Here is a 21,198-nt window from a genome sequence, read left to right as displayed (position 1 = left end):
CTTGAGCATGTGTTACAGTTGCTGAGAAAGATGAATGTCAGGCGATCTGGCCAAGTGAGGTCAAGGCTGAGCATGGAAAAAGGATGAACGAACCTGGTAGGCCGGATGCCCGGCACATTCCTATTTCTGCCTCGGATAGTGAATTTCAACACGTCAAGGACTGCTTTCACGTCACTGGCTCGTCAATCACAAACAGTTCCATAAGGGCACATTCACACTGTTCGTCTTTCCAAGCTGCCAGCACTGACTTTATTTAGACATGCAAAGATAAGTCGATTATTGGGGAGATGATGGAAATAAAATTAATCTGCAACTATTCTGAATAGTTTTTCAAGCAAAAATGGCAAACATATGGATGGTTCCTGGCTCTCAAATGTAAGAATTACTAAAAAACTTACATGATAGTAAATTGAATACTTTTTTATTTTGGAGTGTTGGGTGGTCAAATTGCACCATGAAATGACATCACCTTGTGCTTAAGACATTGTGATGGCCATTTACTACAGTTTACCAATGTCCTGTAGATAACAGATTAATACAGAAAATATGGTTTTGAGCTATTGAGTAGTCACTAATGAAAATAAACAGTATAAATGCCACAGAGGACAGCACTGTATGGATTCAGCAATATAATCCACTCTGGTGTAACATAATTCAATGTGCAGTTAACTGCATTTGATGAATAAGAATACACTTCTTTTTTAAAAAAAGATAAAAACAAACTTGAATGTTAATAAAAGATTGGTGAAGAGATGAAGACAGCAAGCCCACATGATGAGGAAACATTGCTGCAAGTATAATAAATGTATGAGAATAGCCTTCAATACGAGAAGTTCTAGCTGCGGTGGGAAACAAAACACCACAACTAAGACATTCTTGCTCGATTCACTTATTAGTTGCTGTCCTTTTAAAAAGCCAGTGGTAGAAGGACATGACATAACTGTGCATCTATGTTGAAACAGGGAGGCCATCAAAACAGCTGTAAGAGATGGCTTTGAGGCAATGGTGGAAAAGCTGCATTTGCCAGCTGTTGTCTTGACAAAGTGGTTGCTGGAATGAAATTTGGAATAAGAATATAAAAATCAATGAAGTTTTGTACTGCTTCCCATTGAGTGTGTGTCAAAAAGGATTAGCAAACTATCACGTTCTGTTTGATTTATGGTTTATAAAATCCCATCTTTTTTGGAATCAGGGTTGTAAACACACAAAGTCAGCCATGTACTGTAAAAGCTCTTAACTTTCATAATGTTTGAAATTTTGCACCAACAACCACTGTGTAGTACACAAGTTAAATGAGTACTATCCCAGATCTTTGTACTCCATTCACATTCAATTTATGAGGAGAAAATTATATTCTGTGGTTTAAATCTTTACCACCCGTTCCAGTATAAAAATGATTTATGCAGTGACACCCAGCCCTTGTTGCAGCTGGTCATTATGGGAGCACAGATTTACACAAGCCACATCTTCAGCCGCCAGCACAAAATAATGTCAAGGCAGCAATTTTATACAAAAAAGGTGGAAGGAAATTCTAACCTGCCGGAGGCCACAATTATGACACTGACAGCAACAGACACAAGAACACGAACACTTTGTCCCTTTTTTTCATGGAAAATTATTTATCGATTGGCCATCTGCTGGCAGACATGATGGAAACAGATTGTTTGGCACACACTTATCAATCAATAGGCCAATACAGTGGACATGTTTTCCATGAACAGCCGAGCCATTGCTAAAGGTTGCGGTAATCAAAACTGGCTAAAACTTGGGTGCTTAGGCTACAACCAACAATTACTTTCAATGTTTGTTTTTTTTCTCAATATGTTGAGTTTATTTCTGATAAATCATTTAGACTGGAAAATGTCACAATTCCACGAACCCAAAGTGATGTCGATCATTTGCTTGACTGGATCAACAGTCCAAAAATCCAAAGATTCACAAAAACAAGGAGAAGCAGCAGATCCTCACATTTCAGAAGCCAAAACCATTGAAAGTGGGGTTTTTAGCTTGAAAAAATTGACATGAATGATCTCAATATCTAGATGGTTGTCGATTTATTTTCAGTCCATTGGCGGATCAATGAATTAATTGTTTCTGCACTATCAGGTGCAAAATGGATGCGCAGTCAATGCCAGGACAAAGTGAAAGAAAAGCGAGGCCGAACAAGCATACAGTAGTATGAGCACAACTGAACTGAAATGAAAACATCCAGTATGTACAATACCATTCAAGGCTCAAGCTATAGATGTTGAGAATCAGTCATGGAAATGTAAATCATTGCAGCTTCTGATTGATACTGTGACTGTTCCATATGCAAACAATTGACAATCACCACGCACTACCAAAATATGAACGCAGATCTAGTTAGAAATGGCAACGCTCAAAATTTCACTGCAGTGACAGAAATATCAACCTAAATGAAGCAGTCTGAATTTGGAAAGTAAAACATTTCCCTGGCTGGCTCTCAAGGCTTCTGGCTGCCATGGCAACAATGTTGGTCTCTGAGTGACTCATCTTTTCAGTGTCTATCACACAACAGGAGCTATAAGCACTCCAACCTCTCCACTGCAGGAGGGAAGAAGCATCTTTGCAGTCTACAATCTTTTAGGACTTCAAACCTACTGGCTGCAGAGATTTCCAAGTCTGGTTACTCTAACAACCAGAAATAAGGCTGATAAACTGATTATTGTAACTTAGTTTAAGTAGGTCAGGTAAGCATGTGCTCTCACTTGAGAAACCATGTTAAGATTCTTGGTTTAAACTCACAAAAAGGGCTATTGTTGCATGTTAACATTTTAATCCTATCACTTTGGCTTTAAGGAAACTGTGTAAACAAACTCAGACTATGCCATGAGCTGATGCACAATACCACCATTATTTTGTTTCCATGTACCCCAAGCACTACAAATACTGCACTCGTGCTCTGTTAGAGATGGTTCAAGTTGCCAGCAGGAAGCAAGTTCGTTTTAAAGCGGACATTTATATTACATCTAAACTGTTTCAACAAATCAACACCTTAACATGCCGCAAGTATGGACAGCCATGCCTGTGCATGTAGCTAACCACAGACATTACTGTTTTTGAATCATGAGCCATACAATTGTGTGCTTATAGACAACAGATTGCAATTCAGTCAATTTAAGCAAGTTTCGACAATTGTTACTGGTCCTGCAAACATGCTCAAGGTAAGGCACAAATGTGGGCTTCGCAGTAAGCAGAAATACAAATGTATTATTTATGGATTCCTATTTATGAATACAGTGAAAAATACAGTTTCTTACACAAGGACAGGAAGTCCTGAAAGTGCTCAGAAAAAAGGAAAATCTGAAATCCATTGTTCTATGACAATTGAGAAAGCTCCCTCAGCTGATGCAGATGATGATGTGCGATAAAAAGGGTTTAACACAAGCAAGTTAGTTGACCTTGAAATGAAGATTGTTGTCAACTTCACTACGCAAATATATTTGTGTGTGTAGGTGGGAACACTGACATTGAATCACAATATTTAACAGACAAATTCATCTGAAACGAAAATTGAATACATAGGAAAAAAATCACATTCCTTTGTTACACCTGTGTCCGACTTTTACAACAAGGGGTAAGGAACCTGACACAGACAGCAATCTATCTTAACAAAGTACGTAGGAGTGAGCATACGTTTCCAATGATCAAGAAAAATGAACTTTCAGGTCCTTATTCACACCTGGGCTTCACAAGAAAATATCTAGTCCATGCGTCATGTTCTTCTCCAGCTTCAGAGTCATTACAGCTAAAGTATTGATAGAGCTACCTTCAGTGTTAGTCAAGGGTTTGTTAACCGCAGTGGAGGATTGTTAGCAATCGGGATGCACAATATAAATATTGGGCTGATAAATTATTGGCCAGATAGCATGAAATGTATTAGGTATTGGTGAAATGATTACAGATAAATTGAGACAATAATAGAAAGCCACATTGCTTTCATTGAGAAGTCTTGCATCTCCACGCTCTGATACCATAGGTGATGGCATGCTTCTTTACAGTTGGTTTGTGATCTGCCAATAAACAGAGAAACAGAGAAGAACAACCACAGCATGCAATACATGTTCCGCAAGGGTTTAGAGGGGAGGGGGAAAAGTGTACTTAGTGTTATCAAATTATCCATCTCCCTACATCTCGGCCTCTTAAATTCAGGTGTTCATAATCTACAGGTTATCAACTTCTCTTTAAAATACAAAAATGTGAGATTATCTGTTATCTTAACGGTATTGGCCATGAGGAGCAGGTAATTATCGCTTATCAGTATCAGCTGGAAAAAATCCATATAGGGCATCCCAAATTAGCACACAGCATTTAAGTTAGCATGCTCAGTAACCCCTCCCCCCCAAAACACTAAAGTTTCTCATTCTTGTCTTAAATAATGGCATTGTAACATTTGCTCATTATTATACCTGCATCTCATAGCTATGATTCAAACTGTCTCTCCATTCATAGGGGACTCAGTTTTCTTCTCTTCCGCCTGATTAGTAGAAGCTCCCTTGTAATGTTCTCAAGCTGACTCACTGACACTAATGTCCCAAAAGCAGCACGAGTCTAACTTTTAGTGAGTGGGTAGCCCTCTGGTGCCTCCATGTACATCACGTGCCAATTGATCCTCAGCAGTAAACACCTTACAGCTCTGCCAATAATTAATTACAACACTCCAACACATTTCCTAGAAATTAAAAACAGGTTGTACAAGCTCTTTAAAAAGGTTATTTTCTACATGACACTGATATAATTAACATTCTGCCTGAATTATAGTCAAATACTCAAACCATTGACTTAAGAATGCACTGTGACCAGTGTACTATCAAGGAACTGGTCAAAGACAGACAGAATTGGATCCCTTGATAAAGCATGCTTCATGACTCTTATGTGAAAGACATGAAGCACTTATAAAATGTGAGGATGTGCACAGAGCATAATGCAATGCCCCCTTGTAATAAATGAGGACAATACACAAAAGATGACGGATAAATCCATGACAGGCAGAATCAATGATCAAGTTAATAATCTGCACCCCCCCCTTTCAAATAAAGACAATTGAAAATAACTGAAATACAGATTTTCTTAACTCTATGCCAGCTGAAGTCAGCATGACAAGGCACAAATCAACCTCAAGCTTTTAGTGGAAGAAACTCGGATCATTTGGCTGTCACTTTCACACTCGTCAACAAGACAGTTGCTGCCATGCTGTTTCATGTCAATTTTGGGTGTTGTTTTGGTGCAATGCTCTTGTTCAGAAAAGCATGCCAAGTGTTTTAAACAGCTGGGGAACTGCCTCTTTTAACCGTCTGCCCTCTTAATGCATCATAGAATATTCAAAATAGAAAATAAGACACTACTTTTCTTACGATCGTTTAAATTGTACGGTAGAAGTGATCGTTGATGCCAACTGATCTGAGAGAAGTTGCATCATGTTGTAAAGTTCCAACTACTTGACCAGGCAAGTCTATCTGACTTCAACTGTGCTCGCTCTCCACTAACATTGACACCAGTGATAAGCTGTTGAGGCTCGTCTGCATAAGGGTGAGAAAATGAATCATCAGATTTTAAGACATTTTGATTTTTCAGAACTGGAAAATAAAGTAGCCATTTGATATTAGCGATGCCTGCACAGAGGCAATATGTCAAATTACATTTTTTTTAAAGGATTTAATATTTCTAATTTGATATTATATTGTCTCTATATGACAGTTATTGTTTATTCTAGTGTTACAGGTTATATTTCATCGCTGATGTACTGTAGCTTAGCAGACAACGTTCAACCACAACCCCAATGTTAATTTTACTTTGCATTTCCATACGTCTATATTATGCCAGCTTAATGTTAACAATCCAAGATGCATGGTGCGTTACAGTGAAATAACTTGTGAAAACATGTTTAAGTAAACAGTTGAAATGCACGTGTCCGCGTGAATGGAACTTAATCACACAGTCGTACGCAGGCTCAGCACTGTCTGACTTAACTGCAGGCTACAGGAAGATGGCCGACGGTTATCCAGTCAGGAACATGCTTAGATTTGTCAAGTTAGCACAGTTTTTGAATGAAAAATATTGTGTGAAGAAGTAAAAATTGTTTCTTTTTGTATGACATTTAATTTGGGCCAAGCGGGTCCACTATTGTTTTGGATTCTTTACAAGGGCATAAAGCTGCCAGTTCTAAACAACTGCTGCCAAGTACCATGAGCATGGTAACTAACAAGCATCACAACAGATCATTGTATCTATGAAAAATACCATTTGAGCTCACATCATGGTGTGTTCAACATGCAAGTATAAAAAGTATAAATCAATGACTCTTCACCAGAGAAAAAACTTCCAACTGGTAGAAACCACTGCAAGGGTTGCGAGACTTAACAATTCTCAATCCACATGAATATAAAACTGTCATGTGTGATTAACAAATAAATACTACGTTCAGGACTTAGGAAGAGCACTGTTACACTTGACAGGTAGGGAAGAGACTCCATGATGAGGTCACATGCCACACCTTAGCAGACCCCCACCCCACGTTTACCTCCACCTACAACAGAGCACTGCATCAACTGACAACAGACTCTCCGAAGTTTGATAATGGCCACCCATATTATCCCACGCAGTGTCACGTTTCACTTGAAGCATTTTTTGCTGTCCTGTATTCTCCACTGCACAGTTGTAAAACTCTATTAACGATGATAAGAACACACACACTACTTCAGGGTGCGGATGAACTCTTGACAGACAAGCTGCAAAAAACAAATTATCTGGTACTCAACAGGTAGTTCTAATTCCCCAGGTGCAGCATTGTGATACCTTTCAGTGGCTTGTGACCATTTCTGGGATGATTTGGACAGGGTATGAGAATGAGTAAGTGTGTGAGTAAAGCCAGCGGCGTGCTTCTTATTTTAGGTGTTCCAGCAATCGTGCCTCTGGCACAGCACTTGAGCTACAATTCAGCATGTTTGTACTGGAAAGGGCTTTCTAACATCACAAAATGTAAACTTGTCAAGGTGTAGAGAGGACATCATTACTGTGCCTTTCTTTTTTCCAAATGCTGTTTTCACTTCATATTGCACTGATACTGTACTAGGGATGCACACTAAATATGGGCCTGATATTGGGAAATTCATATTATTGGCTTTATATCAGTATCTGTTAAATTATAGACGATAAATGCATGCATAGCAATAAGCAGAATCTTCTAAATGCTATTCTGAAGTTGGTTTGCAATCTGTCAAACACAAAGACGGCGAAGAAGAAGTGCAGCACACTGTTGTCAGCACAGCTGGAATTTGTAATACCGTACATGTGTCGCAAGGGTAGAGAGGAGGAACAAACATCTGAGTTTTAACACAACAAATTAGAGCTGTGTATGCTGACTTTCAAATCATCTATTTTTGCTCACCAGGTCTTTGTCTTTCTTACTTTCAGCTTTAAAGCAGCACTATGTAACTTTTAAAGAAATTTGGTTCCGGTCCGACACCAAAGTGCAGATTTGGTATTTGACAATCTGGGCATGAGACTAGTGTATGCTGCCAATTGCCAAATGTTAGCTTGAATCAACTGCAGCGCACTGTGACCCTGCAAAAGATATGTGGGTTACAGATGATGGATAGATGGACTGACTGACTCAGCAATCAACTATCTTTCTGTAGAACGTTCAATAGTGTTGATTTAAATATAAAAATTTGAAATTATTGGTTATGTCATTGGCATTGGCCATGAGAAGCAGGTAATTATTGGTTATCTGAAAGGCTGAAAAAATCCATATTGTGCATCCCTGTACTGTATATCTGTATTATTCTGTATATCTGTACTGGCACGGTATATTTGCAGGATGTGAATTGTCTTCTGTATATATTTGAGCCTGACTGATATATCAGTTAGCCGAAATTATCAGCTGATATCGTCCTGTGACAGATATATCAGTATCGGCACATATGTTGCCCAATATGCTCTGATATGAAACTCTTTTTTTGGGGGAGTATGATGCAGAAAAAGAAGCTTGTGATCATTTATAGTTATTAAATCCCCAGAAATTTTACCATTTTAGTTCACTAATGTAATTTTGGACAATAAAGTTTATTGTGATAACCGTAAATCACCCTGACTCAGTTACATATTTTTAACGAAAATGTGGATAACCAACTTTGGGGGATCATTGAAATTAATGCTATGGAAACGGCGGGGTACGAAGATGCAGCAGCCAGTAGGTCCTCCAAATTCTGCTACATTTTTGTTTTTTAAACTGTGATTGATCTATCTATCTATAATGTGGGATCAAGTTGTTGCACTCGACGGGCGGACCTTGTTCTGAGCCGACAGAGGACTATAGCGGAACGAGGACATGTGGACTCTGTGTTTATAACAAAGATGCTTAGTGCTCACACACAGTCATCAAAGTTGATGCAGTGTTTTCCAAATGTCGAACTTTTAATGCCAACCACATTATGCGGACCACATTATCATCACCATCTTGCTGGAGATTCAAAAGATGCACTGCATGTTTATGCATATTTGTATATTAATAACTATCTAATAACTGTATTCTCTCATTTCTATAGCATGAAGGCATTTACAAACTTTCATGTAGTCAAACATGCATGTTCTGTATAATCTATCATTGCAAAAAATCTCAACCAAAACATCGATGTCAGAATCTTCTCCTTCCTAATATCAGTATTGGCCCCAAAAATCAAGTATTGGTTGGGCCCTAGTATATATATCTTATGTTTTAAATCTATGTTTGACTAATATCTTGTGTTTCATTGTACAAAGCCATTCAGAGTGGACAGCCAATGAGAATTTAATTGTACAGGGAGAGACTTTTGTTTATTGTACATATGAAAATAAAAGCTGTGACTTTTTTAGACTTGCCTTTGGACATACAAGTCTCAACCAGCATCAACATACTGAAATAAGAACACAAAACTAATGTGATGCACTTTGGCAGGCAGTCAGTGTAGTTTATGGCCCAAATGCCCTGTGGTCAAAGCAGTAAATAACAAAGAAGGAAATATTTGGAGATGTTTCCACAACTTTTGCACCATTATGTTCATCTACCCAGCAGGGTTCAACACACGGCACAGTACAGCGTGTGAAATGTGTGTGAAAGTGTGCAAATTTGCATTGCATTAGGCATGCTGAACGTGACTGCTGCGCATACAGCAGTGGACATAACGTGTACACCCTTGTGTTGACAGCCTATTTTAAGCGGCAGACCCTTTCATCCTCTTACCGTACCTTTGAGCTGCGGCAGCGGTGAAAGCTCAACTGGAGCGCTCTGAGTGCGGTACTGAGACGAGCCCTGGGATTTTCTCTGTTTCTGGGCCTTCCTCACGGACTTTCGCGTAAACCCGTCCACTTTCTCGGATGCGGAGATGGCCGACATTTTGATGCATAAACTGGCGAACACTTGAGACAAGCTATCCCCTCGGTCAAATGAAAGGTTTCCTCTTCTGCATCAGCACAAAAACATGGAGCCAACTGCACGACTTGTAGCTCGTCTCCTGTCCAAGTCTTGTGTTATTCTGTATGATCCAACATGGTCGCTCGGTATTGGGGTTAGACTGTGTCCAAAGGCTGCATCATTAGGACGACTAGTTATTCGGGACAATCTTCAAAACACGATACAGAAAGACAAACTGAGACTCATGACATTGCCCGCAGTATAACCTGAACTTACTAACAAAAGAACATGATAACTTGGGTTTATAAATTTTGTTTTTTACTTCCTCGTCGTGTTTGCAAAAGGTCTACCTGTTGCAAAACGTATGAAAGACATTGCCATTAAAAAGTAAGTTGTAAAGTTCTGCCAGTAGCAAACTACTGTTTTGTGTTAGGCTGCCAGCTAACGCAGCTAGCTAGCTTGCTAAAATTAGCTAGCGTTAATGTAGCAGTTATGCCTCTACGACAACGGTATGCACGGCCGTTGAAGAGAAAAAAGTTAGAAAAGATAGTTGCCACGTTGAATTCATGTAGTTCTTCTTATAGACACCAAGTCCAAGTCTTCAACCGCTGGTTTTAATCCAAGTTAGACTTCTGCTGAGTGTTTTCCGAACAACTGTCCACGATCGATGAAGTTCAATTTCGCTCGACGACTCATTTAGCACTTAAAAGTTAGCCTCGTCGACACTCGACTGACTTTGTTTTATCTACATCCTTCGGTGAATACAGAGCGGTAGTTTCGTTTCCGATGCCTCTAAAAACACCGAGTGTTCTTGAATTGGACAATTTACTAGATGTCGTGCTGAGCAGACAGCCGTAAAAACACTCCCCGTACAGCCGCTCCTTCGCTGTCTGCTCGGCTTGACTGTTCCGTGGACTGCAGAGCCTGACAGGTGTACGTCATTGAGGGACGTCTCTATCGGCCAATCAGAAGCGGAGAATCAAAAAGCTGGAAACTTTATAAGCCAATCACGTCGCGCAGATTGCTGTCCCTGACCATGTGACATGTGAAAACAAATACGTGACGTTGTACAGTAGAATGAGGAGTGGCAGCAGTAGTAGTTCATTTAGCCCCAAACATCATTAACTGAACATGATTAATGTTAATTGCTGTATAGATAAAGCAGTACTTTGATTTTATTAACATAAACCGGACATAGATTTTGCTTATTTCTATTATGTGCATGCGATCATGGGATGTAAAACGTCCATGTTTTATTTTATTAGAGGGAAAGAATCAGACATTTCAAAGTAAAATCAAATCATGAGACAGAGGGTGGTTATTAAATACTGCACATTTATCCCTTTAAATCAGCAGGAATTGAAGCTTAGCAGAATTTGAGGTGCAAATATGTATATACGTGTATATGTACATAACTAAATATAAACACAGAATGTAACAGAAATTAAGTATAATAGAGCCAATTTTGTACAATAGCATGAGTATAATAATAATAAAAAGCTGAATTAAAACAAGAAGCAGAGCACAAAATGTAAAAGCACAATAAGTAAATTTGAGTCATTACAAGTTAAAGGAATAAAAGCCATAAAACAGCCAAGATCACAGAAAAAGAAAGAGAGGGAAAGTCATGCAAAAATAGAGACAGATAAAAGAATAAAATCAATAAAAGAACCATAAGAGCACGCCATCACAACAGATAAAAAGATTGAGAGCAGTAAAAGGAATAAAGGATAATAAATAGATTAACAATAAACAAATGAAAACGGTATAGGATGGTGAGAAAAAGCAGACTAAGATAATTAGACTAAGAGCAGTAAAGGGAATACAAAGATAGAACAATGACAAATGGGTTTTAAGAAGTGATTTAAAAGTAATAAATGGTATAGTGTCAAAAATGTAGGTTGCTGAAGGTGCAGCAGCAGTAATGGCAGTCTGCCTTCTTGTTTTAACTTCACCTCAGACTAGGCTTCCTTGTGCTTGGCTTGACTGTTGAGTGTTTATTCTGTAATATTGTCGTCCTGAGTTTCCTGCTTTTGCTTGTTTGTCAAAGCACTTTGTAAACTCTGTTTTTAAAGGTGCCATATAAATAAAGTTTATTATTATTATATTCTGTTTATACTTATTGCTATTGTACAAAATCTTCTGTCAGTTGTCTTATGTACATATATATTCATATAGATATATGCACCTTATTCCTGCTGTTTCATACCTGTTCCCTTTAAACTTTTTCACTACTTTATACCTTATTGCTTACTTTTACTCTTATTTCTTTATACATTATATTACTTATTTACTATTTATGTCGTGGTGTCTTTCAGCCAAAGAATTTCACGAGTGTACAACCAAAGTGACAACAAAATCCTGATTCTTGAATCTACATTACATTATTGGTCCCCAACCTCGGGGTCAGGACCCCAGTGAGGGGACATGAGGCTTAACTGAATAGAAAAAGTAAGGAAGGCACATTTAACTTGCAGACTTTTCTCTAATCTTTTCTTTTAAATTACTGAATTATTATTAGCATAATTAGCATTTCATAAGGACTCATAAGAACAATATTACCTATTAATTAATGTTTGTTACAAGGACTTTATTTAAAGAGTTACCAATTATTTTAAAGGGGCTCTATATAATTTTTTTTTAAAAATAGTATACATGTATTAATCACTTTTTTATTGGCCATATGTGAGCGAACAGTAATGTGACATGAAAAATTAGACCTTCCTCGTCTCTCTCGGTTGCCTATACAAGCCTGTGGGCGATTTAAGTTGTTTAATTCTGCTGGACTGTGGGTTTACTTTGTGAAGGACTGGTCAGATTTTCTGCAACAGTTCAAAGGATGTGACTTTATGCCTCATCTCAGTGTCCCTCTGCTTCGCTAACAGCGAGCAACAGTAGCTAACGTTTAGAAATGGGGTCTGCTAACATAAACTAACGGCCAATTTCCAGCACATCACAGAATTTACACAGAACTCCTTTAACTATCCATAACTATATCCCTAAAAACATGTAATAAAACCACGAAAGAAGAAAAAGATTATGTGTAGCCTGCGAGGATGGGTCACAAGGAAACAAAACTGGTAACTACTGCAGGAAATGATCAAAGTGATGATTTTACTGTCACGCATGTCTCACCATCATGCACTCTTTATCTCACAAACACATTTCACTGATAATATGCAACCAACAGTATTCCACACACTCTGAAAACAATTTTCAATTTAATAAATCTGACCACAGCAAAATTGTGTCAGTTAAATACAAAGGAACCAACCAACAATCATCGGTTATTTTGTACATATAAACAGCTTGAACATTCGTTCAAGAAAAAAAAATTACATTTGCAGAATCAAAACCCATACATGAAAAAACTCACAAAGACAAAGCAATACATCTTAGTGAAGTTCATAAAACTGTTCAAGATGCGAATCAAATACATGTTAATTTCTTTTAGCAGTATTTAAAATGTCCACACCTGCAGACAAAGCGCTCTCCGCACTTGGCGATTAACACAGCGTTGACCTCCTGAACAACAACTATTGAACGTTCTTCTGTCAAACACTAAAGCGTCCCTAGGAGCTGTCAGGTTTGAGTGAAATGAAAAATCTACTCAGCAACCTGCAATCGTTTTTTTCAACCAGAGAATTCTGCACAGCTCCAGAAAATTGTGTAGGAGGCAACTGCAAAACCTATGACCCAATTAAATTAAAACAGCCTCTCGGGGATGTGAAAACTGCAGCATCAAATATTCAGAACTGTGTTTTTTTCAATCTTTATGCCGTCTGGGTTCATCTGGACATAGATCAGTGTTCTTAGAGGCTTCTTGTCAGTGGGTTCAGGTTAAAAATACTCCAAATAAAACATTTTAAACAGAAGCACAGAGCATCTGACTGGCAGGAGCAGTCACTCCAGAGGCCTTCTTGAGAAATACGTGGAGATTTTCTTCATGGCATGTGGTGAGCGGATGGTCTGCAAAACAAAAAGAAACAAAAAGGTCAACTGTAATGTTAGATAGAAAACATTCCCATGCATATGAACATTTGCACTGTTATGGAGGGAAAGACCAAAATCACCGCTAAAGCCAGTGTATTTCTATTGAAATGCAGTTATTCTTTCCCAAAGTGGAGGAGTGAGTTTGTATTTCTAGGCTGACAACATTCCAAGTAAGTGGAAGTCAATGAAGGCGTTAATGGTGCACAGCCAACAGAAAAGACAAATTATTTGTGTGTCCATGAAGAAATTCATCTAGTCTCAAATAAGTGCTGTGGTTCACTCTGCCTTGAGGAAATAACTGGAACGTGCCATTATTCACTTTCTTGAGAGTTACACGAGAAGATCAATACCACTCTCATGTCTATATAGTAAATATGAAGCTCCTGCCAGCAGATGGTTAGCTTAGCTTCATACAAAGACCAGAAACAGGAGTAAGTCTGGTTAAGTCCTAAAATGGGATATAATGACATATAATGTGTTAATAAGTGAAGCTTTAGGAGTTGCTGGTGAACAGCAGATATTGTTAACTCAGGATGGCCATTTTCCCACACTTCTAGTCATTGTGCTAAGCTAACTGACTGCAAGGATTTTTTCTGGGCAACGTGCAAAGAGAGTGAGAGGGGCGTGTAATGCAATTAAAGATCTCAGCCGCCATCGAGCCGGGAACGATGCTGTTATGTGGTCATGTTATGCTAGCAGAGGCTTCATATCTACCTTACAGGCATGAAAGCTGCATTGATTTTACATTTAAATGTGCAGTATGCATTAATACTACTGAGAGAAGGGTAGTGAGGATTTTTGTGCTTACCGGTGAAGCTGGTGTCTTGCCTTCTTGTTTCTTTGAGCCACTTGGGCTTCTAGGTGCACTGGGGCTTCCTTGACCTCTCCTCATCTTTTGGCTCATCACTGACAGCCAGTCAGCTGCTCTGGGGGAACAGTTCTCCTTGCCGCTCTGCCTCGATGAGGCTTGCTTGTCCTCCGTGTGGCAACCTGTTTGTACCTGGCTCTCCTGAGCGGGGCTGCAGATTCCAGACAGGGCTCGGCTTCTCTTGGCTGCAGGGTAGAGTTCATTAACACAGTCCAACTCTTCTACACCCTCACAGCTCGGGGATACGTTGTTGCCAGTCTCTAGCCTGCGTTTGGCACGTCGTTCTGTGGGAGAGGCGCTGCCCGCCGGGCTCTGGGGACACGGGCTCAGCACCCGACGGAGCGGCAGGCTGACCTGACTGGGAGATCCACGGCCCGGAGATAACCACTCTTTGATAGAAGTTGGTGTTCTCTGGCGAGCAGCAGCAGCCTTAGCGTCCTGAGAAGGTTTGGGTGATGTGGTGCTGGAGGGCAGAGGCAAGGCGGCGCCACTGGGAGCGCAGGCTGCAAGCTGTGGTGACGCAAGGCCGGCATGACTGTCCATCCTCTGGGTCTTGGCAGGGGTTGTTTCGGCTCTGCTCGGGGGCCCTTAAGAAAGCAAAAGTCCTTGTTAGTTCAGATGTGACACCATGAATACTTTGAGTGACACATTTGGCATTCAAGGGCAGGACAGCAGGGATTTATGACTTGCACGTTTCTCACGCAAGTTAAAAGTTAGCCTCGTCGACATTCAAGTTACTTTGCTCTCATTTGGGTTTCTGAAGGGTTTCTGAAGACCAGCATGAATCCAGTCTAAGACCTATTTCACATCCATACTAGAACCTCAACTATCAGCACTTAGTGATGCAGCCAATGTGAATACAGAACAATCTTGGGTGATTGCAGGCATTTGCTGATGGCTCTTTACAGCAGCTTTATGTTTTTCTGACTCCAATGCCTTTATACCCTAATTTGAGCATTTTCTTGCACAAGTTGCAGCTGGCTTAAACTTCGTTAATTAAAAGAAAAAGGTGCAATGTGTAAGAATTGGCCACCTGTCAAATTCATACTCCAAACAAATAGGGAGCAGCATATCACCAGAGTTACCGCAAACTACTGCTTACTGTAGCTGCCACTAGCTGGTTAGCTCAGTTAGCCGTGCATTTATTGGTCCTATTAGGTGACTTTGTCCGGACTACGAGCTTAGAGCACAGAGGAAGTGTTGTCGTTTTTTTACTATCACCGCTTGGGGCACAATATGGCGAGGGGCTAACTGGTTAGCATGCTAACTTCAGCAGATATCTCTGCAACACAATACACAGACGACTTTAACTTAACTTTGAAGCGGTTATTTCTTCGCATTCTGTTAACTTCTCATATTTTAATACTAAAATTCTTACGTATCACACCTTAACCAAGCACTAAAAGCGCCGTTCCAGATCGTGTTGAACTTGCACTTACCCATGTTAGATGGAAGTAACGTTTACAGACACAACTTTAACTTATTACTCCTATAAGTAGCTATTTTTTTGATGAGGAAATGCCGTGTTAGCTCTCACACCACGCCACAACCCACTAGCTAAGTATCCTCAATAGATTAGTGATTATTGGTTCAATATTGGTGTAAATTGTTTATATTGTTACAAAGCAGTAAATGGTGGTTGTAAATGCTTACTTAAGGGAGACTTCGAGCGTGCCCAGCCCACAAGGTTGGCCTGTCCCACTGAAGCCTGCGCTCCGTCCATTTCCCGACGAAGCCTCCAGATCCGCACAGTGTGGTCATCAGAACAGGAAGCAATCTGCCAACAGAGCAGTGGGGATTTACCAGAGCCTATTAAAACAGCTCAGCTTCACAGCAGGGAAACAGAAAAACCTCTGAATCAATCGGTTTTGTAAATAATAAAACAGGATGGCGATTACCATAGCTGTGACGGATTACTAAAGGAGTCTTTGAAACATTAATACTGGACAAAGAAACTTGAAAGTTTGTCGCCTCACCTTAGTGAAATCTGTTGGGCACCAGGCGACGGACGTCACCTCCTCGCTGTGGCCTTGGAGCGTCATGGGAGGATGGTTCGGGTCAGAGATCTGAAATGTAACAATTCGGTTTAAAAACGCTAAAATACACCATCATAATCAGGCTGAAACAATACAAGCACACACAAAGAATAATTCTAATATGTCACATTAAAACAGACACCACACCTTCCAGATGTATGTGTGATTGTCACTGGAACCGCTGGCCAAGAACTGGTCGTCTGGGCTAATAGTGGACTTCACATAAAACGAGGAGTTCTGGTGGCCACTGAAAACTTCAACTGTAGAGAACATTAAACAGCAACGTTAGAATCACCGAATCAAATTTCAAAGAGCCTGAAACAGAGTAATACAAAGAGACGACATGAGTCTTAAAGAGAAGTGTTTCGGGCTGTAACTAATGGACCAGACGACTAAACTGTCCTTCAGTTCTTGTGCACTAAGTGGTCTAATCAATACTCCAGTGACTGTTCAAAATTGCTACCTAGTCTGCAATGCATGAGTCTTAACCAGCTGATTCAGAGCTAATTAGCAGTCAAATTAGGGGTCCACATTCAGGAAAGAAACAAGATATTAGAATCTCTGCATCACTACATTTCCTCTGTCAAGCCTCAAACATGACGGTTAAAGCAAAGCACATAAGTTTGCAGCTCCATCTAGTGATAAGCAACGGCAATGTATTTGTGATGAACGGGCAAAAAGGCTATCTTGGCACAGATACACAATAAGCACAGTCGGAGCGTGGTCCTCATTTACCTGGAGCCGTTTTGATTCCGCTGAGATTGAACATGTAGATGTTATCATCAGTGCAGTTACAGAAGACGTTGGATCGCGTGGAGTCCAGAACGAGACCGGAATAACCTGCAACACATGCAAAACACCTGTCAGCTTCTTGTGGTTGTTTGCATGTTTCAGTAAAAATTATGTCAGGTATTGCAAAAAAAACTAACCCAGCCGCATGCGCATGCATGACCCCGGGTACAGGTACGTCTGCAGAGGAACAGGATCTTGACGGTGTGCTGTGTAGTTCTTCCTTAGGTCCCACATCTTGATTACACTGGTCGAGAGGAATTAAATAGAAAAATTAATTTCATCATTTTCACTTTGAGAGTCTTTGAATACAGGCTTGCTGCCTGTTAGAAACAAGTAACAGGAGTTTCTTACCCATCGACAGCCCCAGAGGAGATGAGGGTGTGCTGATCCCGAAACAAAACCACCGTGACGCTCTGCTGGGTGTCCTGCGAGAAACAACAGGTGCTCAAACATCTGCCTACACAGCAAAAGAGTGAAGTGTTTTCAGTCTCCGTTTTCACAATACAATATGGTGACCACTACCAGTTTGCAAACTTTGTCTATTGCAGCTATATAGTACACTAGAATATGTTTAAATAGTTTATCAGCACTGCCTAGTTTTGACAGTTTAATCCAACAGAGAGAGAGAAAGAGTGGGGCGGCTCTCTCTCGATATAACAATATTCTTCGTATCTGGAAGTACAATCTGTAGTTGATAAAACAGCCCTAGAATCTGCAAGATGACGTGTTTTGCCTTAGTGGGGGGCTCTGGGTGCAGGCAACATGGAGAGAAGTTTCTGTCAGCTGTCAGCAAGAAACTCACCACACTGGGAGCCATGCCTCGTGCGCTGCCCCGCCTCTTCTTTGTCTTGGTGAGGGGGTTCGTCTCCGCTTTGTTGTGAGCGCCGCTGATCTGTTTCACCTGTCTGTAGAAACCGTCTGAGAGGAAGACAGAAACTTGATCACAAACACTGCCAAACATGAAATACCCCAAGTGATCTATCTGCATTTGCCCCATAAATTCAGCCTGAAATCTCATAAAGACTGGGTCTGACAAAATTTCTGACTGATACCTTTTTTGCTGCACCGGGTGTCCCAGACCATAATGTTTCCATCTCTGGCTCCAGTACAGAACACAGCTGTTCAACAGAGGACAAAGCATTGTCAAAACCAGAGGTATTTTGTCTAAATTAAAAATTATGTTTCTCATGTCATGTATGCACCTACTTGATATGAAATACAAAAAAATTAAAATCAGCTTGTTTTCTCTTTCCGTTATACAGTGTGTATTAATGGTTATTAATGCCACAATAACATGTGAGTGCTTAAATAAACACGGATAAATAACAGGTTGCTCCACCAAGATGCACCATCAACAGTGGGCTTTATTGTTAGAAATATCCCTCTGGTATACCTTTCTCCTGCGGTATGAAGGCGACAGACTTGAGGCTGCAGAGGTGGCCCTTGAAGCTGCCTAAAAGCTCCCCTGACTTCACATCCCACAGCCTGGCCATCTGATCCCCGGCAGCAGTCACCTACAGATGATACATGACCATTAAAAATCAGTCAAAGAAGGCTTGGTTTGTAAGAAAAGGAGTTTTCACTGAGCTTCAAGTGTAGTGACATGAAGAAGGGTAGATAATGAGGAAATACAACAAGCCAGTAACCGGAGAACAAAAATTAATGATTTCAGAAAAACTGAATATGAAGTGTATAAATGTGGATTAATGAAATGAATCTTATGTACTTACTATCTGTGGCTCCCCTGGTACCCAGGCTAAGTCAAAGACAGCATTCTCATGAGCCAGCCACTCTGCAAACATGCAAACACAATGAGCCACTGTCCTGATCATGGACAGAACTGCTGTGAAAAAGTCTCTCCACATACCTTTAAGAAGTGGCCTCTCGCGGCTCTCTGTGTCGTAGATCCGAACAATGCCTTCTTCATTAGCCGCTGCAAGGACGTTCTGCGGCTCCCCAGCTGAAGAGAAGAGCGACCACACCGGTTAGACAGATAAACTGCAACAGCTCCCAGCTCTGTTGTGTATCATCTGATGAGAATATGGTATATACTGTGCAGGTGTGTTACCAGAGGAGAAAGCCAGTCCAAACGGAGGCACGGAGTCGCCCAGGTTGCCGTAGGAGATGTGTTCGTCATGTCGGACACACTGGTAGCCCTCCAGCAGAGACGTCAGAGGGTACCTGAGCCAGGGATCTGCAGGGAGGGCTGGGGAGATCAGAGATAGCATTTCAGTTTTGTGATTTTACTCCACTGCAGTCAGAGGTCATTTAAGCATAAATTTGAGGTACTTGACAGGATTAACTCCACTTTCTGTTACATTTTGGAGGCAAATATGGTACTTTTTACTCACTATATTAATTTAATAACTTTAGTTACTAGTTACATTTCAGACTGCATGCTGCATCAGATTAAAAATGACTTTTTTAAATCAACAATCAGATTAAAAAAGACAAAACAGATTCGAATAATCAGAAACGTGCTGAAAATCTGATCAGCACATAGTATACAACACATGCATACATGTAAATACATGTATAATTTATTTAAACTTGTGCTTTTGATATTTAAGTATATTCAATTTCAGATATTTTAAGACTTTTACTCAAGTACTATTTGTATGGGTGACATTCACTTTAACCAAAGCAATATTTTAACATGATATCTTTACTTTTACTCAAGTATAACTTTTGGGAACTTTATACAACACTGCATATTTTCACCACATTTCAAAGTCCAGATTACTGATTACAAACGTATTTGTGCTTGGTTTGTTTTTCCAACTGTTTTTTTTAACTTTAGTCTGATATAATGCATGGTAGTGGAGCACTGGTTGATGCATTAAACATTACAAATTTTGCACATTATCTTGACTACTTCTGTCATATGTTGATCCACACTGTAAAATAAATAATTATCTTCTATGGGAGTCTTACGTCGGTTTTACTGCTGATAAAGCAAACGTGGAGGAGCACGTTACGCGTGAAAAACGTAAAATAAAGTTAATTTGAGCTCATTTGAAAAGTTAAATTCTGCTGCCATGTCAACAGCCAGATCTCACGACCAAAGATCAAACTGTAAACTGTAGCATGGTGCATTTATCTACAACCCCAGATATAAAAACAACATTTTAAAGTAAAGTCACCCTTGATGTTAAGCTAGCTTAAGTTGCCAAGTTGCACAATAAACCACAGGGCGCAACCACTATCAGAAAACCCCCACCAATATTCACAAACGCACAGATTATCTTACCATTCTGCCTTCGTCTGCCCACTCCTCTGTCAACGATTGAGCGGAAAAGCATCCCTACACTTCAGTAGAAGACGATCTGGACTAGTTTGTAAAACACTGAGAAGTTGGTCCGATCGTTAGCTGGCGATCTTTATCCGTGCTGAAGCTGCTTCTCTTTCCCGCGAACGGATCGTCCGAACTCGATCACTGAATCACCCGCTAAACTTGCGTTACACGCTGCGATTGGTTGAAAACAAACAGCCACTTCCGCAATATCACCGACGTCACATCCGCTTTCTTTCTGCCGTCAAAATAAATTACCATCAACTGATCATACTAAATTGGATAGGAAAGGAGGAAATTTATAAAGCACTTTAGTTCTCGTCCTCTCACAAGTGTTTGTTTTGCTCATTATTACCTTAACTTACTTGTATGTTTGACCTTCATTGTGCATGATTGTGGATTAATATGCTGATTATATTCTCGATTAATTGATTGATTGTTTGGAGTGTAAAAATTCAAAAATTGTAGAGAAATGTTATCACAATTACCTTGAGCCCAGAGTGACAACTTCGCAATGGGTTGTTGTTTTGTCAATCAGCTAATATTTTTTTTATCTGTGCTTGTAAATACTGCGTTGGATCATTACAGTACTTCAGTGTAATTTGGTCGAGGTGGATCTAATCTTAACTCCTTTACATATTTTTGGGATAATTTAATCTATTTTTAATAATTTAAAAACAATCTTACATCACATTTCATCAAAACAATTATACTTAAACAATATAAAAACACCTATATGAAAAATAATTAAAACTGAAATACTTGCAGTGGAGCAAAGGGTATATTACCCTCTAAAATGTAGTGG

The 21,198-nt window shown here is 39.9% G+C and overlaps 2 protein-coding genes across 2 annotated transcripts in view; both read right to left on the bottom strand.

The window, feature by feature from the left end:
- Positions 1-10,327, bottom strand: part of ppp2r5a (protein phosphatase 2, regulatory subunit B', alpha isoform) — a 44,426-nt gene extending 34,099 nt beyond the window's left edge. Inside the window, exon 1 of the mRNA XM_084376902.1 lies at positions 9,247-10,327. Within this exon, the coding sequence (XP_084233028.1) occupies positions 9,247-9,394 (148 nt within the window). The 5' untranslated portion in view covers positions 9,395-10,327. The remainder of the gene's footprint in view (positions 1-9,246) is intronic.
- Positions 10,328-12,613: 2,286 nt separating this feature from the next.
- On the bottom strand, positions 12,614-20,550 carry dtl (denticleless E3 ubiquitin protein ligase homolog). The gene is made up of 15 exons (XM_084377514.1): positions 20,352-20,550; positions 19,170-19,307; positions 18,969-19,061; positions 18,832-18,893; positions 18,495-18,615; positions 18,154-18,219; positions 17,904-18,019; positions 17,453-17,526; positions 17,239-17,345; positions 17,045-17,149; positions 16,457-16,569; positions 16,250-16,339; positions 15,927-16,050; positions 14,214-14,860; positions 12,614-13,381 (listed from the first exon to the last, which is right to left on the bottom strand). The coding sequence occupies exons 1-15, from the start codon at positions 20,401-20,403 to the stop codon at positions 13,316-13,318; spliced, it is 1,974 nt and encodes a 657-aa protein (XP_084233640.1). The 5' UTR covers positions 20,404-20,550; the 3' UTR covers positions 12,614-13,315.
- Positions 20,551-21,198: the final 648 nt, after the last annotated feature.

This window comes from Pagrus pagrus (genome assembly GCF_965226575.1).
Source record: "Pagrus pagrus genome assembly, chromosome: 16".
Classification (NCBI taxonomy): Eukaryota; Metazoa; Chordata; class Actinopteri; order Spariformes; family Sparidae; genus Pagrus; species Pagrus pagrus.
Note: the sequence above shows the minus strand (reverse complement) of the source record. Positions and strands in the feature narration are given on the sequence as shown.

Coding starts and splice junctions, on each gene's coding strand:
- dtl (XM_084377514.1), bottom strand. CDS start 20,403: ATGCTTTTCCGCTCAATCGTTGACAGAGGAGTGGGCAGACGAAGGCAG. Junction 14,861..15,926: donor ACGCTCGAAGTCTCCCTTAA/GTAAGCATTTAC, acceptor TGCTTTCTTAAG/GGCCCCCGAGCAGAGCCGAA. Junction 13,382..14,213: donor GCAAGACACCAGCTTCACCG/GTAAGCACAAAA, acceptor TTTGTTTTGCAG/ACCATCCGCTCACCACATGC.